Source organism: Marmota monax, unplaced genomic scaffold, assembly GCF_021218885.2.
Source record: "Marmota monax isolate L192 unplaced genomic scaffold, Marmota_monax_Labrador192_F-V1.1 WCK01_AAM20220418_F8-fsc00002, whole genome shotgun sequence".
NCBI classification, from domain to species: domain Eukaryota; kingdom Metazoa; phylum Chordata; class Mammalia; order Rodentia; family Sciuridae; genus Marmota; species Marmota monax.
In genome coordinates, this window is record NW_026693571.1 from 44,223,211 (window position 1) to 44,244,134 (window position 20,924).

Below are 20,924 nucleotides of genomic sequence, written 5' to 3' on the forward strand. Positions count from 1 at the left end.
CAAATATTGGTATTCGTCTACACAAAGGTCCTAAGAGGTAGGTAGTATTATTCTCATTTTATATATAAGCAAAAGGATGGTCTGGATTTAAAATCAGGTGTGCTTGCACCCAAAGCATGTGCTACTCCCAAGCTGTTGGAAGGGAACGTTGACAAGGTCTGTCATCTTATTCTGTGTCTCTCAGCACCATCTCCTGCTCTTATCCAGGCCCTTCTAGCTCCCCACTTCCTGCATGGCCTCACCAACTTCAGTCTTATGCCATGCTGGCTGCTTATTTTTGTATGTTTTTTTTGGGGGGTGGGGGGGTTGCTGGAGATTGAACCCAGGTGTGCTTAATCACTGAGCCCTGTCCCCAGCCCTTTTTATTTTTTTATCTGGAGCCAGGGTCTCGCTGAGTTGCTTAGGGCCTTACTTGTTAAGCGCAGCTCTGATACTGTCACTCCATTGTCCCAGGTTCCTCACTGGCTCCCTTCATCCCATCTTACCAAGTCCCCACTCCTGGTCACAAGGCAGGCTGAAGAATCTGCTGTTGGCTAGCTCTCCCCTGCGCTCCTGTACTGCAGCGTCACCACCCCCTGCCTCTTAAAGGATTCTCTGTGTACTCCATCAGCATCCTCCACTCCCTGCCAAGCTAGAGGTGGCCCTTTCCACAACAGTTCCCTCTCTCTCACACATACCCCACTCTTTTCTCCCTCTTTTATATAAAGTATTTGTTCTACTTTCATCTCTCAGCCCATTCATTTACAGAATTACAGAGGTCCTTCCCATTAGAGCTGCCATGAGGAATAAAGGGGAAGGAAATGTGTCAGTCATGTAGCACATTGTTTAAAAAGTTAGGAGTGTTCACAGTATGCACAGGCGAGTCAAATGTGGAAACAAAGCAGTCTTACTGTCCTCAGGTAGTACTCCTCTGTGGGAAATCCTCAACTGAGGCGAGATCCCAAAACTCCAGTCAATGTCAAGAAAGAGCTGGAAGGAAGTCTAGCTAGGAAACAGAAATGTGCATGTGTTCTCAGAGGAGAGGAGATCAAGGGCCATTTAAATATTCTCTTAACACCTGCACATGGAACGAGGGAGAGGAGAGGGCTCTTCTTCCCTCCTGTAAACATTTGACAAAGAAAACAGGAAGTGGGATTTTTTAGAGATTTTTCTAAATAGTTAAGATTTTCTCCAGCAAAAGTTATACATGGGGATGAGGACACTAAGGGAAATGTGGACTCTTTCATTAGAAATCCTTAAAGATCTGGTAGAGGGCTAAATGTACTACTGTATAAAGTCCGTTTCTGAGCATCTTTCTATGAGCAGACTTTTGTCAGAATTCGAGGGGTAGGGGAGTGAGGAATAAATAAACTCATTATATCATTCAAAGCCTGACTTTCCAGGAAGGAGGAGTCTCTAAAATATAAGGCTACAATACTGATAATAGTCACGTCTAACCTTTTTGGCTTGTGTTCTCTAAACCTTACATTCTAGCATAAGAAATTTGATTATGATATTTAACCCATAGCACTGGCCCCTCATAACAGTCAACCAGTTTTGACAAGTAGAAATTGTTTTTAACTGATTGTATAACGATGGTAGAACATAGTAGTTGAGAGCACAGGCATATGAGCTAGACTTGACTTAAATTCCAGCTCTGTCACTTACTAGCAGGGCCCTGAAAAAGTGACATGCCTTTTCTGTGCCTCAGTTTTCTCATCTTTAAATAGGGATATGATATCTCCTACCTTTTGGGGTTACACACATGCAAAGACCTTTGAGAAGTACCTAATCCCCACCCCAGCAACTTGGAAGAATTAATATATCTGAAAATGCTTCTCCAGAAACAGTATATCTTCATGGCAGCAAACACACATTTAACATCATATTTTGGTTAAAAAAAAAAAAAATGTTCTTCCAAACTGCTGGATAATGTCAAGTGGCAATCCAAAGATTTATCTAGAAGAGATCCTTGCTACATTGTTTTCATAAAGCCCGATACCAACAGCTAGGTACACGTATGATCTTAGGTGACCCCCACACCACGTATTATTAAAGCTATTTTCTTTTCAACGGATAAGTGTCTCAGAAGTGGTTCTCTAAAAAGAAATTTAGACACTTCTGTACATTTCAATCTAGAGTTACTTCCGTCACCAAGATTATTTGAGGGATGTCAACATGAAGGTAGATACTACATTTGATTTAGGATGTTTTAAATAATATTTTATGCAAATATTTTAATAAACCAAACCTTTTTCTTGCTTCTAGGAATAATTCAGGTTTCACACCAGCAGACACAGTGGCTATCATTTTCTGTTCTACACACAAATCCCTCACATTAGGTAAGTGATCCTCAGAGCTAAAACAGTGTATTACCCTCACAGAGTTGCATCTTAAGATACTAAAACTCATACAGAACTCTTCAAATTGAGAGAAATAAGGTATTGTCCATTCTTAGATCAAAAGTATTAATGAAGTGAAGATAGCCATTCTCTGAGATACTGTCATTTGATCAACCAATCTCTGAAGGCCTACAGTTAATACTGTCAGATTTAGCTTCATTTGTAATCATGTATTAATTCTCATAAAAGTTGATAATGTAGAATATTAACATTAGACTTGGGGGTGGGGTGGGGGTGGAAGTCTGCTGGGACTGTTTCTAAAAAGGGGATTACAAAAAATTCCCTTTGGAAGATTCCAGAGTTGCCCCTGGAAAATGTTAACTTCTTTATTGGGAGCTCAAAGCAAGGTAGGAAAAATGTTATTCTCTTAATTCAATATTCACATCAGCTTGAAATTCATTTTGAAATGTTATGTTGTTTTCTATAGAGAGAAACAGTATAGTTGTCTAATATTTACTCAGTCAAATTAGCACTAAGAGGGAAATAAGTATTTGTTTAACGGACAAAAACAAATTAAGAAGAAAAGTGCTATTTTCTGCTTAGCTTTATCCAATTTAGTGCAATTATTCCAATAACCTCTTAGACATCCAGAATCTATGTTTTTAGTCATTAAAAGTCATTAAGTAATCAGAAACTTTATTGAAATATACATCATACACAAACTCCTTGGGGTGGTAGGCATTTTGTGGCAAAAACTCATATTAAAAATTCCTCTGCATTTTGGCTTGTGACTCACTTAAGAAAATGACATTACTAAAAGAAAGTCCAACTGTAAACTAAAAAGTAAAGAATTTTCAGAATGTTTTTTATTAGTCCTAAATGTATTTGCCTGATAGAATCTTTATCAGTCTTACCAAATTTGGAAATGGTTTAACCCTTTAAGGACCTCAAAGAACTCACCCCATATATTCCCATGTGTGTTTTTGTGGATGCCATGTCTGGTGTTCTGGGTCTTCCAAAAATTAAGGGGCTTATATAAAGAAAGGGATTCCAGAGATGGTGAAGAGTCCAGGGATCAGATGATCCCAGGTCCTCAGGCACCCACTGTACCATGGCTGGCCAGTGCGTTCCTGCAAAGGGCTGTTAAACCTGACCCCCTCTTAGGGATTCACTTTTGACAGGAAAACCAAAGTGGATGATTTGGGGTTTCTCCATGATGTTCTTCTGTGCTGCTAACACTGGATATGCTGAAGAGAGGCAGGAAGCATACCCAAGATGCATACTACAGTGTGATTGGTTTTCTTTGTTTTATTGTGAAAGAAAAACTATCCATTCAATCCTTTTTTTTTTTTTGTCTCTTCATTTTTCTTAATCCCAAAGCTATATACCCTTCCTCCTTATGCTTTCTGATATCTCATTTGCAGACAAGCAGGTAGGTGCTCTGAAACCAGATCAAAGTGGGTTTTTTTGGCTAAAAAGAGTTGGGTAAACCTGGACTTTGGTTTGATTTTGCAGTGTTCTCCCATAAAACAGGTATTTAGATCCTCCAATATGGTTCTCCAATAAACTATTGTGGTATCTGTAACCACGTAGTCTAAATCCTGGGTTTCTTTTAGCATGACAGATTTAAAGTCTCTTGAACTGTAAGTCTCTTGATCTGGTCTCAGGTTCCTTAGCAGTAAGATTAGGGAATTTTATTTTCAGCTTGATTATCCTGCCATACCTTGATCACACCTGCCTTCCCTCCTGTAGTCTCCTTGGTAGCATTTATGATAAATGGCCTCTTTGTTGTTCCTCTTGTCTCAGAGAGATGATCCTTATTTCCACTTATATCAATGGATATTTGGATGCAATTTCTAGAAGAAGTTTATTAAGCCCTATAATTTTACTATGTCCATTTTCACAAGATACAATGCACATTTTCCTCTTCTGGGGACCTGATGTCACTGATACAGAGGATTGACCTGAGCTGCAGGCTGATAATTATCATCCTAAGGGAAATTCTTATTTGCATGGAATTGTAAGAACATCACATTGAGTGTGAAAAATTCATATTCCCCAAAGTAGGGAAAATTTTCAAGTAATATGACTCAGTGCTATTTTCTCTCAGATCTCAATACAAAGGTGAAATACAACAGATAATAATGTAGCTTCTGTGCACTTTAAAAACGAACCTTTCCATTCTGCAATCGCTGCCATAGTATTTCTACTAGTGATTTTACATCTACACATGCACTTATGTACACACATATACACATCCAAATAGAATACATGAAGGAAGCTTATAAAATACTGTTTATTATTACATCCAATATTTATATATAAAAATAAATCATTGTAAACCAAGTGGTACTCATATAACTAATAAACCAAAGATGAAAACTCTTGCTTGAGAAGCTTTCTGAATATTCTCTTGTGCACACACCTTCAGTTTACTTTATTGTTCTTGCTTCTGCCCTGTCCCAATCCCTTCCACATACTTGCATCTACACACATGCTGAATTTGATTCATTGCTTTTATTAGTGCATTTGCCATTGATTGATTAGTTCTTCGTATTAGTACTTTTTCTATTGATTGATTGCAGATGAAGTGACTATTTGACCTTTAATTATGAGGCTTCCTATTGAAAATGACATTGAGCTATGGCTTCACATAATCCATCTGGAAAGCCTGACATGATGCCATTCCCTGGAGTTCGTTCAGTAAGAAAGAGGAGGCCTGAAGGAAGTGCAGAGCTATCACTGTGCTTCATCTAAAACAATACTACAGGGCTTGTTTGCTGCGCTCCTATAGTTTCAACTCAGGGTTGGAGGCAATTTTATATTTTGTCAAGACAGCATCACTTGCTGTGGGTTGCCATAGAAGCCATGAACTCTCCCAAATTATTCTCTAGTTTGATGGTGATATTTGTACAATAGCAAGAAGATTTTATATGTGGTAGAGATGGAAAAACAGCTTGCACCCTGGTTAAGAATGGCTCGGTGCACAGTCAGTCAATAGATTTCATTAAGAAAGAAATTACATCCCAGATATCCCATGGAATTGGTGTTCTACTTATCGTTTTCTCTTGAGTATTTAAATCATTTTGCTTAGAGTTTCAACATATGTAGAAATTTTTCTCACTACACCTAGAAAGAGACTGTTTCAGGATGTTTGAGGTTCTTAAGTCAAGCATATGTTTATGTTAGTTTTCAATGTTTTTTGAGTAGCAAAATGAAAGTACACAAGACTATTGACAGCCAATTATATATTGCCAGTTTTTTGTTATTTGCAAATGCATTTCTAAATTCAATGCATGCAACTTCAATTCTAGAGTGTCATGAAATTTACTAAATGTTCAATACATGTCCCATCCACCCCCAGTGCTAGGGGTTAAACCCAGGGTGCTCTATTACTGAGCTACAGCCCCAGCACTTTTTTTTTTCCACTTTTTAAAATATTTTGAGACAGGGTCTTGCTATAAAACTATTGCTCAGGCTGGCTTCAAATTTGTAGTCTTCCTGATTCAGCCTACTGAGTTGTAGAATAGCAGGCATGTACTTCCCCACCAGCTGTCCTGGCTTTTCTGGACATGTGTACAAAGGCAAATTAAGGTAGCTGTTCCTCATGTTTATACTTCATTGTGGGTCTGTGGTCACAGTTACATGGCTGACAAGAAACTATGCATTATGCTAAAAGCATGTAGCATTTTGGTTGACATATGATTCAGGCAAGAGTGGAAAGAACACAACCTGATTCTAGCCTGTGTTCCAGTTCCTGTCCTTGCACAACAGCTGGAACAAACCACTGAACTGCTGTTGGTCTCATTTACCCATCTGTATTATGAGAAGATGGGCAAAATGACACTTGAAAATGACACTTTCTTCCAGGTTTAAGTTTCTGTGAGTCTACAATTGATATTTCTGTCCTATGAAATAACATTTCTCTGTATTCAAAGGAAAGGAACTCTTGAAAGGAATAGTTCTGTAAATAGTGTCACAGGAAAGGAAATATGGCTGGTGCTACTTCCGACATAGGTCAGAACATATCTGCACTCTCCAAAGAGTTGTTTGAGAGACAGAATCTTAAGGGGATCTTCTTTTCAGTTTTAATTGGAAGTTTTTCAGGAATGTTAAAGGACAACCTACAATCTGGGCCAAAAGTATCACTTAATAACATCTGGGTCACCTTCCCAAGAGGAAACAGAATTGAAATACCATTGAAATTGAAAGTTTGCTTTTCTGGTATTCTTTCACACCAAAGCTTATCTGAGATTAACACATGAAGATTATCTTAACAAAACTACCTTCACAATTGCACAGTACTTTCTGAAAACAACCTATGATACCTAACAATCTTGAATTATTAGCAAATCAGTAATTATCTCACCTTGCATATGAAGAATTGAAAGCATAGAAAAAACTGTTAAAAACTTATCTCAGATCATGTAACTTAGAGAGACTAAATTCCAGTCCTCTTAACTTTCAGAATTGAACATGGTTATAGGGTATGAAAGCACTTTGAGCAAAGAATAGGTTCTAAGTTCTAGAGGTGTGAGATCTTGGCATGGGTTTGAATTGTTCTATTACTTGCTCAAAAAGGAAAATTGTTTCTGAATACACTGCTGCTTGTAAGACAGCTTCAAAATTTAACATCTGCATTTGTTTCAACATGTATTTCCATGTGGCCCAATCATGAACTGGCACATGTTCCTTATATTTACTTTATTTTAAACAAAAGGTTATATGCTACTTACAATGGGTCTCGGTGAGCCAGCCTCACCTTTTATGAGGCTACATTGTCTGCACTCTGATCTGTTTGACAATACGCTGTTAAAGTGGAAGTGGAAATCCAGAGTCAAGACAGAAAATAGAATCTTTGGAGTATAGCCCATAAATATATTCCTGCCCTGAAGTTTGCCTCTGTTTACAGTTCTGAAAGGAAAAGCAGTGTGGGAACCTCTGCCATTTGACAGATTCTTAAAGACGTCATTGAAATCATGAATCCTGTAGATTTTGCCACCAGGCTAAAGAAAAGTTAAGGAGCGTCTGTCAGCATGTGCTATTTCTCAAACAAAGTAATGTACTTATCTTCCTGAGAAGTTTCTGGGCTATTTTATTTTAGATTTTTTACTAACTTTGATGTCTCAAAATCATTGCTAGCATACCTAGGTTTTGTGATCAAAATTAGGGAAGACCCCAGGGTTCCAGGTCTAGGGTCACAAGGATGAGCTTAAGATAATAAAACTCATTTGAAGGATCCCAGCCAGGCCCTCATATATTATTCATCTTAATGATATTCCAGATGTTTGCCAGTAGATCCGAAGCCTGGTACCACACACTTCTCCTCCTGCTCTCTTTTCTAGACCAGGGGCTGTCAAATGTTTTAAACCACACATACACTTAGAAATGCATCTTATAATGTGATCCAGTGATTAGTGATTTTGCAACTCACTAATAGGTTCTAATCTAGTCTGAAAAATACAGTTTATACCTTGCTTTGTGAGATTTCATCCTCTTTCTTAGAGTCACCATTAGGCTGTGGCTCCAGCTATCCCTCCCTTTGTCACCTGACTCTACTCACAGTTCTGATTTAGAAAAATCAGAGCTAAATTATGACTTAGAGTAATTCTTGAGTTAAGTAATGTAAGATTATTTTTATTTAGGTTATTATTTTATTCAACTTATGTAAGAGAGTTTCTATACCTTTTGTTGCTCTATTCAATGTGTTTTCAGTCGCAGTAAATAATATCAGCAAACTTCAAGTGGGTACTTCACAGGCCAACATTGCATCAAGTACTGTTAGGGAAGTTATTTGCTTTAAAATACTTTTGTGTTGTGACAGTGTGGCAGTTTTGCATGTACTAGTTCATTTACACTTCAGCACCAGGGACAGCCAGTTGCTCTAATAGAAAATTCTCACTGGAGTGTTCAGCTACTGTTTATCAGAAAGGAAATACTCCAAGGGCAGCTACAACAAATACTTTTGTTGTCTATCTGTCTAACAGCTAGAGACTTTACTAATTAGCATAATGAATTCAGAAGTAGGTTTTGATTGGTGAAATACTGACATGCTGCTTTACATGATAAATGTAATAAATGGGTTCTCATTAGTATGCGGACTGCCTAAAAACTTTAGAAACACTTACCACTTGCTAGAAGAATCTAGCAAATTCCACAGCCTGCATATGAAATCCTCAGGTATGTGCTGAAGGCTTGATCCCTCCTGGGTTTGTGTTCAGCTCAGGTGAGGAGGAGCTGTGGTTGCCTGAGGCTGACTGAAAGGAGCACCCATCCTACACTGGAATGTAACAGTGTGGGGGCTTTGAGAGACCCCTCATGCATGGTGCTGTAGGGTACCTGAAAGGACAGGGCTGGGACTGCCAGTTTACAGGATAGTTTGCACTGTCTATTTTTGTACTTGGATGGTAATACATATTGAGTTAAAAAAAAAAAAAATGCCTGGATGGGGGCAGTTTCCTTTCATTGAAGCCTGCTGGCACAGTGGTAGAGGTGTTGCTAACCTTTACCGACCCTGAACTTCTTTGGCCACTGCACTTTAGACATTAGTTACCTGGAAAAATCTGAAAGTCATGCACACCAACTATAGGTCACTTCCCTGAAGTACTTTGCATGCACCAGCTCACGTGACTCCCACAGTCACCCCAGATAACAACAATGAAGTTCATAGTGACAAGTAACTTTCTAAGACACATGATCCCAAATGGCAGAGCCAGGACTTGACACAGGTCTGACTGTGAGCCACTGCGCTGAGCCACAGAGAGAGTGGCTCTGCAGAAAGCTCCCTGCACAGTGAGCCTCTCAGTCCTGCTGTCCACTAACTATGAAAAGTTCAGGCCAGATGATCTCTGAGCCCTTTTAGTTCTGACATTTGATAGTTTTCTAATGGCAAAAGGCTTAAGTATTTAGTTTTAGAACCTAGGTCCCCTCACATGGACACCATAGATTTCATACTCCCCAAAGAATGGTCCTCAAACTTATAGTGAATGCTTCCTAAAAAAAATAATAATCAGGCCTTGGCTTGAGCCTAGTGATTCAGAATTTTTAAGGATAAGACTCTGAGATCACAGACTTCAAAAGATTACTGTGTGCATTCAAGGGTGAAAGCTGCCCTGTGACACACACCCAGGATCACCTCTCAGCCTCCAGAGACACTGGCCCCTGCCCCAAGGGTCTCAGGCAAGCCCAGTCAGGCTTCATGAAAGTGCTTTTTGATGATGGGGGGACAAGTTTGAATGGTTGGTTGTTTTTTTTTACTTTAGCCTGGCCTTCCTATAAGCCACTTTTATTAGATATTTATTTCCTCATCATTAGTAAAAAGGAGATACTTAGGACATAAGTGCTCATAACACTACTAAGTGCTGTTTAAAAGTAAATAAACAATAGGGCTGGGGCTGTAGCTCAGTGGTAGAGCGCTTGCCTTGCACATGTGAGGCACTGGGTTTGATCCTCAGCACCACATAAAAGCAAATAAATAAATTCAAATAAACAAACAAACAATAAAAATTAAAAAGAACAGCTCAGTAGACCTGAACCCTCATTTCCAGGAACTACCCACTTCCTTGTTCCTTGATGTCAGTGTGTGATGTTGTGGTCCTAAGAAAGATAAAAACTCTGACTCAAGTCTTTCTGGTCTGTAGGTAGGTTTTCATATTTTTGCCTAACTTCAGATATCCTTTCAAGTTCCCTTTGTGCCAGTCCAGTTACACCTAAGCATGTGCATGTGAAAGTGTGCTAGTGTTTCATCAGATACAATTCAAACAAAAGAAAATCACCCCTTTCACATTCATCACACCTAGCACTCACTCCAGAAGTAGGTCTCATTTTCCTTAAGACCACATCTTCCTCACAGGCTAAGGGTAAAATTGAAGCTTACTTAAAATAATTTCAGAATGCCTTATAAGTTATCCTTATATAAAGCTCTCTATGGAAGGAAGTATGTATGATTTTCCAAAAACCCTCCCAGAGCTGTAGATACCATGGGCAGATTTAAAAGAGAGAGAAGAAGACAGAATCCCTGCATTCCAAACATCTCTGGAAGGGGCAGCAAATTATCGTGGTCATATGGAGAATACGCGTAAGCAGATGAAGGCAGTGGAGGTGGGGAAGGCAGTGGAGGTGAGGGAGGCAGTGGGGAGGAAGGCTCAGACACCATGCCTTGCCACTCTTAAAAAATGTTTCAGAAGTGCTCAGACCTTCTGAATGACTCTGCGTGAGCCCCTTCCTTGGTCAGTCCTGTAAACACTAAATCTAAACCCAAAACTACTTCTAATAATAACAACAGTAGCAGCCTGACAGCTGGGGGTGTTGGCTCTGTGTCAGGCACTAGGTACTTCCCACACTTTGTCTCATGTGAACTTATAGCCACACTTAGAGGTGTTTTGTTTTGTTTTGTTTTACCCTCATCTTGAGCAGATATGCAAACCAAGGGGTACTGAGGTGAGATCACCCTATCACCTAGCTGGTAGGTGGCATAGTCAGAATTGAAAGCAGGTCCCTGACATCAAAGTCCACATCCTGGGCTTGGGGTGTTGCTCAGTGGCAGAGCACTTGCCTGGCACACACAAGGCTCTGGGTTCCATCCCAAGCATAGCACCACAAAAACAAATAAATAAACCCCCTTCCTTTCCATCACACCAGAAATTCCTAAATGCAGCAAGCATATCAGCTGTCTGCTGTCCACTCAGCCTGAATGATGGAGCAAGGGCAGGAGGGGCCAGGTGTCTCCTGAGCTTACCTGCAGTTATCACCCAACAGCCAGTGGCAGGAGCTGTGAAAAAGCCCACATATTCCACAGTGACACCTCAAACTGTATACGGACTCTGGCACTCTGTACTTTGTAATGTCAGCTCTTAGTGTTAAAAGCTTTTAATTCCACAGTTTCATATTCATTTCAAACTAAAACACACCCTGTCATAGTCAAAAGTATCTCTAAGGAGATGCATTTTACACATTCATGATTAGCTCATGTGCCCTAAGTCATATACAGCCCATATTCCCAAGTGGGAAAGTCCACAATCAGTAAGGGGAACATGTGCTGTCATCCTGCGTCGTGTCCTCTCTGATGAGGCCTTGACCATGGCCAGAGAGCCAACGGTATCCCATTTCCCAGGACTTCCCATTCATCAGCACCTTCAATGTCAGTTGCAGAGGGATTTGTTTATTATTTTTAATATTTAGAAAGTTTGCCTCTAGCATACTAACGTGTGCATTACAGATCGGCTCTTGTTTACTGTCTTGAAGTGAAGAAGCTCACCCAGGAGATCCCACTCACTTGAAGTCGTGTCTCAGTCTCAACTTGCAACCAGAGTTGGATGAATAACAATCCTCCTTTCCACATTGCATCTCTCCAATTATTTATTTGGTCACATCTCTTCCCAGAAGTTCCCTTAATCAAGCCAGACACTATAAACCAGATTGTGTGTATTTAATGACAGCCAGTGTCTTGGTTCTCTGCAGTAAAGAAAAAACGAACTTGCAGCTGCAAAGCAAGGGAAGGGCACACATCTTCATCCCCATCCACAGCCCATCCAATCAGCTCCAGCCACAAATTAAAGTTGGCTGCATACTGGTTAAAGCTGTGGGGTACCCAGTAGGTTTTTGACAAGTTACCCTGGGGGTGGGAGGATACATAAAATCAAACACAACTCAAAAGTGGGTGGGCCCCAGAAGCCAGTGGGTTTGGAATGTCATCTGTATTGAAACTGAGCATGTTGATGGTATTGTAGTGGTGACACCTCCCACAACAGCCTTTGCTCCAGGTTTGCTCTAATGAAGAGATACTTTGAAAGTCTGCATTCATCCATGCATTCATTCTTTCGTCAAGTGTTCAGTCAGTGCCTACTATGTGGTGGGCTCTTTGTAGGCCCCAGAGGTACAACAGGGAACAAAACACAAAAAAGTTCTTGCCCTGCCAGGTGCAGTGGCACTTGCTGATGATCCCAGTGATTCGGGAGGCTGAGACAGGAAAATCTCAAATTCGAGGCCAGTCTCTAAACTTCATGAGACCCTCAGCAACTTAGTAAGACCCTGTCTCAAAATAAAAAGGACTAGGGATGTCGCCCAGTGGTAAAGTACCCCTGGGTTTAATCACTAGCACCAAAAAGGAAAAATAAAGTTCTTGCCCTTATCTAGCTTCCTTTCCAGTAGGGATAAGTAAACAAACCCTTAGATGTAGAACACTTCTGTGTTAGTCAGCTTTTTCACTGCTGTGATCAAAAGACCTGACAAAAACAATTTTAGAGAAGGAAGAGTTTATTTGGGGGCTCATGGTTTCAGAGGTCTCAGTCCATAGAAAACCAGCTTCATTTCTTAGGGCTTGAGCTGGGGCAGAACACCATGGTGGAAGAGTGTGGTGGAAGAAAGTGACCCAGGACACAATCAGGAAGCAGAGAGGGAGCTCTACTCAACAAAGACAAAACATGTACTTCCAGGGACCCACTTCCTTCCAATGCACCCTACCTGCCTTTAGTTACCTCTCAGTTAATCAGGGGATTAATTCACTGGTTGAGTTTGACTTTCATAACCCAAACATTTCACATGTAAACCTTCTCTCATTGTCTCCCACGAGTTTTGGGGGGACACCTAATATCCAAAACATAACATCCAATGAATGGTGATGTTCTGGAGAGAAATAACAGGAAGGAGGATAGATAGAGGGCCTGGGTAGAAGTAGAAAAGTTTGGGGCTTAAAGGGTGCCATGGATCAAAGATCTGAAGGAAAAGGAACTGAACATGTAGATATTTAGGGGAAGGAGACCAGCCAGAAGTCCCCAGTGTGCTTGGTGTGGTTGGGGAGAGGGGTAGAACAGTATTCAGGAAGCACATTGCAGGGGGAAGAGAGAACAGTGGGGTTAAGGTAATGGGCGAGGGGGTCTGTGACATTGGGTTAGGACTCATGGGTCATTGTAAAGATTTACTTTTTGCACAGAATGAGAGGGGAAGCCATTGGATAAGTGACAAAATCATACTGTCACTTTGAAGGGATGCCTGGGGCTCTCCTGTTAAGTATAGATGGGTTGGGTGCATGGAAGGGTGGAACAGAAAGAAGTGGAAGGACTAGTTAAGTGATCTGAATCCAGACAAAAGCAGAGGGTGGTTTAGTGGAGTGTAACAGCAGTGGAAGAGGCAAGAAGCCTTACATTCTGGCTGCATTTTAAACACAGAATTAATGGGAATTGCTGCTGAGTTGGAAATATTAGAAGAATTAAAGGTTCATACAAGGGTGGGGTTACCATGTACTGGATGAAGGGAGACTGTAGAGGCACAGATTTGGGTGGTGGAAGAGCGATGTGGGAACAGATCAAGAGTTCAGTTTGGAATGTGGAAGTTTGAGGTTCTCTTCCACATCTGGTGCAGTCTGGAACTCTATTCCTGGCTGGAGTGTTCAGACTGTATTATTTTAAGCTGTTGGATAGGATGAGATCACTCAGAGAGTGGACAGATGGAGGGGAAAGAGCTCTGAAGACTGAAATCCTGACATTCTTCAGAGGATATGGAAGTATTTCAATAATAAAATGATAGAAAGGTTCAAATAAGCCAGACATATAGATATCCAAGCTTGCAAGCCCATATTTTTGTCCTATGTCACAAGGACAAAGTGAATATTAAACCAGAAAGTAGATGTGAAAACATGTCAAATGTTGAAAGGTAGGCCTGGCATTTATTTAGTACCTACTATATACTACACATTGGATTAAGTATTTTGCTCGCCTTATTATCTCATGTAATCATCACAACAACCTATACAATTATTATGATTGATCTCACTATCCAAACTGGAAAACCAAGCCTCGGAGAACTCAAATAATTCATCCCAGTTCCCATCATGAGTAAATGGCAGAGCTGGCCTACAGTGGCCCATCTGTCTACCTCAGAGCCTTCATCCTCTCCCTCATTAGCAGACCTGGCTTTTTAACCTGTCCCAGGATACATTCACCTGGGAGCTCTCCAGGGACAATGTTGCCAGGACCTCTTCCCCCCACCCAGGCACCCCCTCTCAGGATAGATCCAGACATTGTCATATTATTAAAAGCCACCCAGCAGTTCTGATATGCATCTGAGGCTGAAAACCATCACATTAGACACCTTGACTGTACTTGTCTTTATGCTCCTCTGTGTTCCAAGAAGAATGCAAAGTAGGTCTTTGCCCACTCACTTGTTGACAAAGATGACCATTCTCGTTCGCAGGAGTCTGTGAGAACTAAAATTCTCTGTATCATGATTAAATATGATGGTTAAATATTCAAAGGAGAAACAGGAAATTAGAAAAACATTTCCCAAAATGACTCCTAAGATTTTCTTAACTTCTTTCTCTGCAAGAAGTCTTCTAAATGGGGGCTTTAATCTCCAACTTTTAGCTCATTGAGGCTGAATGAAGATAGGAGGTATGTTATCAGGATATTTATCATCTGGCCAAGAGAAACCACACACTCCTGAGTCAAACTTTTCAAGAGAGATGGATCTAAGGTTAAACTCTGATTTTTATTCCCCAGATCAAAACTGCCATATTCTTGTATCTCACAAGAGAGGTCTTGTGAGGCTTTTGTTCATCACAAACACAATGCCATAAGAAAGATAATCCAAGGCCATGCTGACAAAATAAAATAGATATTAAAAGTAGTCAGTGTGAATTTGGGTCACAGCTTGCTTACGTTTACCACTTAGCAGGACAAGACCCAGTGACTACTGATAAAAAGATTATCAATGCTACATTTTAGGGAGAACTAAATTTAGATGGTGGAGGTGGTGGCAAAACCTATAGCTCATATCACACCGTCAACTTCTCTTCCCCTCAGACTTAAAATGTTCGAGTAGGTTGTTTTTTTTGTTTTGGGTTTTTTTTTTTTTTTTTTGGTTACATTAAAAACACATCTAAAACGTTCTGTAAAATAAGATAAAGCTTTCCAGAGCTAGTCAGATGGGACAGTTCTGTGTTGGTGACCATGTTAAATATATTCTTGTGACCTTGTGTTATTTTTGTCACATGAAATTCTCATTCTGTTTTTGGTGTTTTCACACCTTAGAGTGTGAACATTAGCCAGATTTTCTCTTTCAAAAACTAACAACTCTTCATTCACAGCACAGAAAAGGAGGAAAGTAATCTCTCTACTTCCTGCCCACCTTGTCTCCATAAACATGGCAGCCCCTCCTGGAAGACATAGCCAGTATTTAAATGAAGACTTCATAGCTCAGTTCTTTAATTCATTCTTGAATTCCCTGTTTGCTTATTACTCCTACAATGCTGTCAGACAGGTGAGGGTGTACCTGCTCTTCTGAGGCAGAAACCTTCAATTGGTAGAGTTAAATGTTTCATTGTTAGCATCTGGTGAGCCGGCTCAGGCCATTCATTAAACATCTTTTCCAATCAGAACATACCTGTTTCAAAAGAGAAATAACACCAGCTGCTCATTTTGGTCTTTCTTGCTTCTTTATTTACACAAAACTTTCAGCAAAGCATAGGATTACAGGCCAGATAATTGTAGGTTGAAACCCAATCTTTAACTTTCCTAATGGGCTGATTCAAGTCATCAACCAACCTTCATTCAAAGAAAGTAAAAGCCTGCCAGGCTTTAAGTACCTTTGTCCAAAGACACACCCTCTTTCTTTCAAGCCTTTCTTATGTAAATAATATTTTCTTTAGTTTTCCACCTTCCATTGTTCTGCTACCATTTTCAAGCATCCCTAACTCCAGGATTCCTAAATACTCTAACAAATTACAATGCAGACACTTTGCTGGTGAAAGCACCGACTCTGGAGTCAGTCTGCCTGTATTCCAGCTGCAACCTATTACTAGCTGTGTGTGGCCTGGGCCAGTTTTTTGGTTTTTGTTTTTTTCCTAGGTAGAGGGGCCTGGGGATTAAACCTAAGGGCTCTTAACTAGTGAGCCACATCCCAAAGCCCTTGTTTTGTTTCTCTGAGACCAATCTCACTAAGTTACTTCAGGTGCTAAGTTGCTGAGGCTGGCCACAAATTTGCAATCCTCCTGCCTTAGCCTCCCAAATCACCACCATGCCCAGTGGCTTGGGGCAAATTTTTAATTTTAAATTAAAATTTTAATTTTAATGTCTCAGTTTCCTCATCCAAGAGTTGGGGATGATAATGGCAGTTGTGTTTGCATTGTGGGTGAGAAGAGGGAATGAGTTCATGTTTTTATGCTCTCAGAACCGTGCCTGGAACATAGTAAGCACTGTGTAAGTATGTGCTACAATCACTGTTCTGCCCTACCAACAATAAATGAAAACGAAAAATATTCATGAGCTCCAGATATGGCTTCTGAAGTCTTGTGTAAGGTGTGATCGTCAAGAGACTAAAATGTGGATACTGCTCTTTTTACTAAAGGTCTCAATTACTGGAAAGATTAATAGGACTTCCCCTTAATGTTTCTGGAAACTTCCAGTCTAGAAGGCTTAAGGTTCTACTGAATCCCTGAGGAAGGTGGGACAGGATGCCACAGATCCTATAATCCACTCTCGTTGCCCCCCACCTAGAATGACTGGCCTTTTGCTCAAATTCTCAAAGTTTTTAACACACCATTGCCATGACTTACAGTTTGTGCTGCCTTACCCATTACCCATCTAGTTTATAACCCTGTTTGTTAATCTTCTTTCTTTTCCAGGCCTAATTTTTCTTTTTTAGGTAAAGGAATCTTCTTTGAATTCTGGTTTTGAAATATGAACGAAAGATAAGTCTCAAGTTATACATAAATATCAATTTAGAAATTCAATAGCTCCGGCCTCCACCAGAAAAGAAATCTGGGCTTAAAATCTTTCCCAGTGTAGAGGACTAGGGCTGTAGAGCAATACCAAAACTCCATGGGGAAGCTGGCCCTGGGAGACAGCACAGTGTGTGGGTCATGTGTGCAGTGTGCTGGGCTGACGCCTCCTGTGTGGATTTCAAAGTGTCCCTTTGTTTCTCAGATGCTACCTACAGAGAGAACCACGTGACATTTTTCAGGCCTCAGAGGCTAGAAGTTATGTGCCATTTGCCCATATCTGTAAGACTGATGCAAGGTTATCCTGTTTTCCAACCAGAGATCTAGCAAGGGCATGTGTCAGACATCCCTGAGCGGCTGTGTCATTGTGTTCAGCAGTTTGGAAACGCTGAATCTTCCTGGATCCCATGAACCCAACCCTGGAACACTGAGAAAACCACCAGGGAGCTCTAAGTCATGTACATCATTTAGCCACACCTCATTTTGGACAATTTTGTATTAAGAAGATAAAAATATTTTCTTCTGTGTTTCATAAAGCAACAGTAAGGCTCTGACGCTGTGGTGGGTCACACCCAAGACAACATGGAGAAGTTTCAGTTAAGGTGGAATGCTAAAAAGAGGAGGAAAGCAAGTAAAATGTAAACCTCTGGCGATGGCATATTAAACTACCTTGGAGAATTTGAGCACAAGACCAATCACATGGTGGCAGGGCTGGGGGTGGGGGGGGACAATGAAAGCAGATCATGTGATCTGTGATTTCCTGTCTCTCTTCCTAAGGAGTTCTGGAGAAAGCTGACTTGCTGTACTTTAGAAGTTTCCAGAATGGTGTGGGGGAAGTCTCACATAGCCAGCATGATGACCAGAATGGAATTGTAGGGGCCATGCAGTCTGAACACCACCTGATCTTAAAAGCAGCAGGCCTCTGATGGACTCCAAACCAAGCCATACCCATCAACCTGGAAGTCGGTGGCAGCCTTTCTTTTTATACCTTCTAAAAGGGAGACAGAAATTAAAATAAGCCAGACTGCTCACTGAATCTATTTTAACTTAACAGCTTTTGTCCCACTCAGTAGTGCTACCTTTTCTCTCTGCCCTGTACCCTGATTTTGTTACTGGGAGTTCACCTGACTTTGACACTGTGCTCTCTACCTTCCCTCCTTGTTAAATAAGAAGAAGGTAGGTTCCCTGAGGGCAGGGGTTGTCCATGGATCTACTGCACCCAGAAGAGTGCCTGGCACATAATATGCTTACTGTACAAAGTATTGGCATTATTTCACATACCTTTTATTTAAAACAAACAAACAGACTTATAAAACAGGTGCATGTTACAGATGTGAAGGTTCAAAACCTTCCCAGGCAAGGTCACACAGGTGACCAGTGGTGAGCAGGGATTCCAATCAGGACTCTGCCTCCTGCTCCAGGTTTCACCATGCTACACTGTGCAGCTTCATCATGTGGGCCTCTGAGACCATAACTGGTACCTGTGCATGAAGGGACAGCTGTTCTTACTGTTTTTGGACAATCCTGAAAGCCTTTTCTAGGCCGATTCCAAAATCATGGTTATACCTTATCTTGGCATCATTTCATGATTTAGTCAGTGAGACACATCGTGCAGTGAGCTTGACTTTCTGTGACTATTCTCTCTGAAGAGAAGGTGTGGGTGCCTGTGCGCATGCACAAGGGTGAGTGTAGTGGGTAAAGGGACACAGAAATTGGTATTTAGTGACATCTGAAAAGAGAAGTTGTGTTCCTTGAATAGGGATTGCCTCCCAATGAGCTTTAAAGACAAACAGGAGCTTTTCTGAGAGCTTCACCAAAGAGGAAGAAAGGGAATTCAAATAACAAGAGATAGGACATTTGGATAGTAAACATCCAAAATGGATGTTTCTAACTAAGAAGGAACTAAATAAACAAAAGTGGAAAATTACCATGACAACTGAAAAGAGAAGCAACTGGATTCCAGATTTGCCAGAAGCTCCCTTCAGAACTCAGTGAGACTGGGAGAGAGCATTTAAATGGAAAACAAGTGAATTCAGGCGGATGAATCTTTGAAAGACAGGAAATGATCCAGGTGATTGGAGTATACTATCCTATCTCTTAGCTAAGTGGGAAAGTCAGTGCAATATTGACTCCAAGAGACAAAGAGTGGTTTTCAGTTTATTTCTTTTCTTACTCCACCTCAGTACTCATTTCAAATTTTGTGTTCTTGGTCAGTCCAACTTCTTTCCTTCCTGCCATAGCACATATACTTTTGTTCCATGAAATATATTCCTCTCCCAGAGGAGTGTGTATGAAGGCATTCTCCTTAAAGTCCAGTGAAGCAGCTAGTATTTAGTCTAAATCCTGTCTTTTTGATCCACATAGGAAACATTAGCACCTATTCTTAAATAATCAATTATTAATGTATCACGCACCAACCCTGTGCCTAAATGTTGCAAGAGATTTAAAGAAAGATGTGTGTTGCCTGCATGCAGGGAAATCAAAAGCTATGCCAAAGAAAATACTGGCAACATAATCCAAATATTAAATTACGTGATGCAACTAGGAAGAATGTCCTCCTTCAGAAGACAAGTCAGTATGAAGGTCACCTTTGTGGCAGAGGAAAAAATAAACTGAGTTTGGGTGAATTCGCAGGACTTAGGCGCATAGAAAGAAAGTCAGAGATCCAAGTGGAGCTTGGCTTTTACCAAGACACAGAAGGGCTATGGCTGAGCCAGTGATAGCAATTGGCCATTGAAAGTGTGGCTTAATGGCATCAACATAGGTTAGTGATTAAACACACTGGGGCCACTACCAGATGTATGAGTTAGGCAAGTTACTTAACTGCCCTAAACCTCAGTTTTCTCATCTTTAGGTGGGAAAATTGCTATCTACTTCATGGGTCTGTTGTCAGGATTAAATGCGCTTAGCATACAGTAGCACTTACAATGGTGGTGGTAGTGATTATCCTTTACTAAAGTTGAATAGGTAGAGGATTTGATGAATGGGCCCTGGAAAGTCATTGCAGTTCTTGAGCAGGGTGTTGGCTTTAATTAATGTGGGTTTGGGGAAGATTAATCTGGCTGTGCTTTGTAGGATTGATGAGGGGAAGAGGCTGAAGACAGGGATTTGTGTCGGGAGGCCATGGTGTGAACTTGGCTTGATTTTATGAGGAACTGAATTAAGAAGATGGCAGTGATATCTGAGGGGGAACGGGAAATGAGGAAATAATCCATAGAATTCCACGACTTGGTCTAAAGGCACAAAGAAAGGGGCTCGTCACAGGTGATCCTCAAGCTTCAAGTAGTAGAAACTGAGTGGCCTAGATATAACAGGGTTTGTTGATGCACTCACCCAGCAGACAGGGAAAACAGAGGTGGCCAGGGCAAGAGCTACCAGAAAACAACAACAGGAGTGGAAGGACCCTGTCTGGTCCTCCTTCTATCCCTAACAGCCAGGAAAGTCACTCACAGATAGCAGAAGCTCAAAAAGACGGGGGTTTTGTGGTGGTGGTGGTGGTGGTAGCTTTTTGGTTTTTTAATGAATGAGTGGTGGGAATTTGTCCATCTACAAATACTGTAAGAAAGCTCTGACAAGGATGTAAAATGGATACTTATTATTTTATGAACAATGGAGCAGCCTTCCATGGGGGTGAAACAAAAGTCCATACTGAATCTGGGAAGGAAAATGTCTGTTTCTTAAGGAAAAAAAAATTAAAACCATCCATCTAACAGAAAATAGTAATTGTTGAAACTTGAACATAGATACAAAGGGAATTTTCTAATTCAGAGAACATAAAATAAGCATATTTAAAATAGGGGGGGGGGAAACTTGTTCTTGTGCGTATTGTTTCATCCTTACCATCCTGGGTATAGGATAAAAGAAAACCCTTACTTGCTTGTTAGAAGAAG

At 40.7% G+C, this 20,924-nt stretch overlaps 1 protein-coding gene across 3 annotated transcripts in view; it reads left to right on the forward strand.

Annotated features, from left to right (window-relative positions):
• The window catches only part of Slc10a7 (solute carrier family 10 member 7), a 249,107-nt gene that overhangs the window by 216,956 nt on the left and 11,227 nt on the right, over nt 1-20,924 (forward strand). For all 3 annotated transcript variants that reach the window (XM_046459008.2, XM_058583941.1, XM_046459010.2), the window contains one exon: nt 2,248-2,321. In XM_046459008.2, the coding sequence (XP_046314964.1) occupies nt 2,248-2,321 (74 nt within the window). The remainder of the gene's footprint in view (nt 1-2,247; nt 2,322-20,924) is intronic.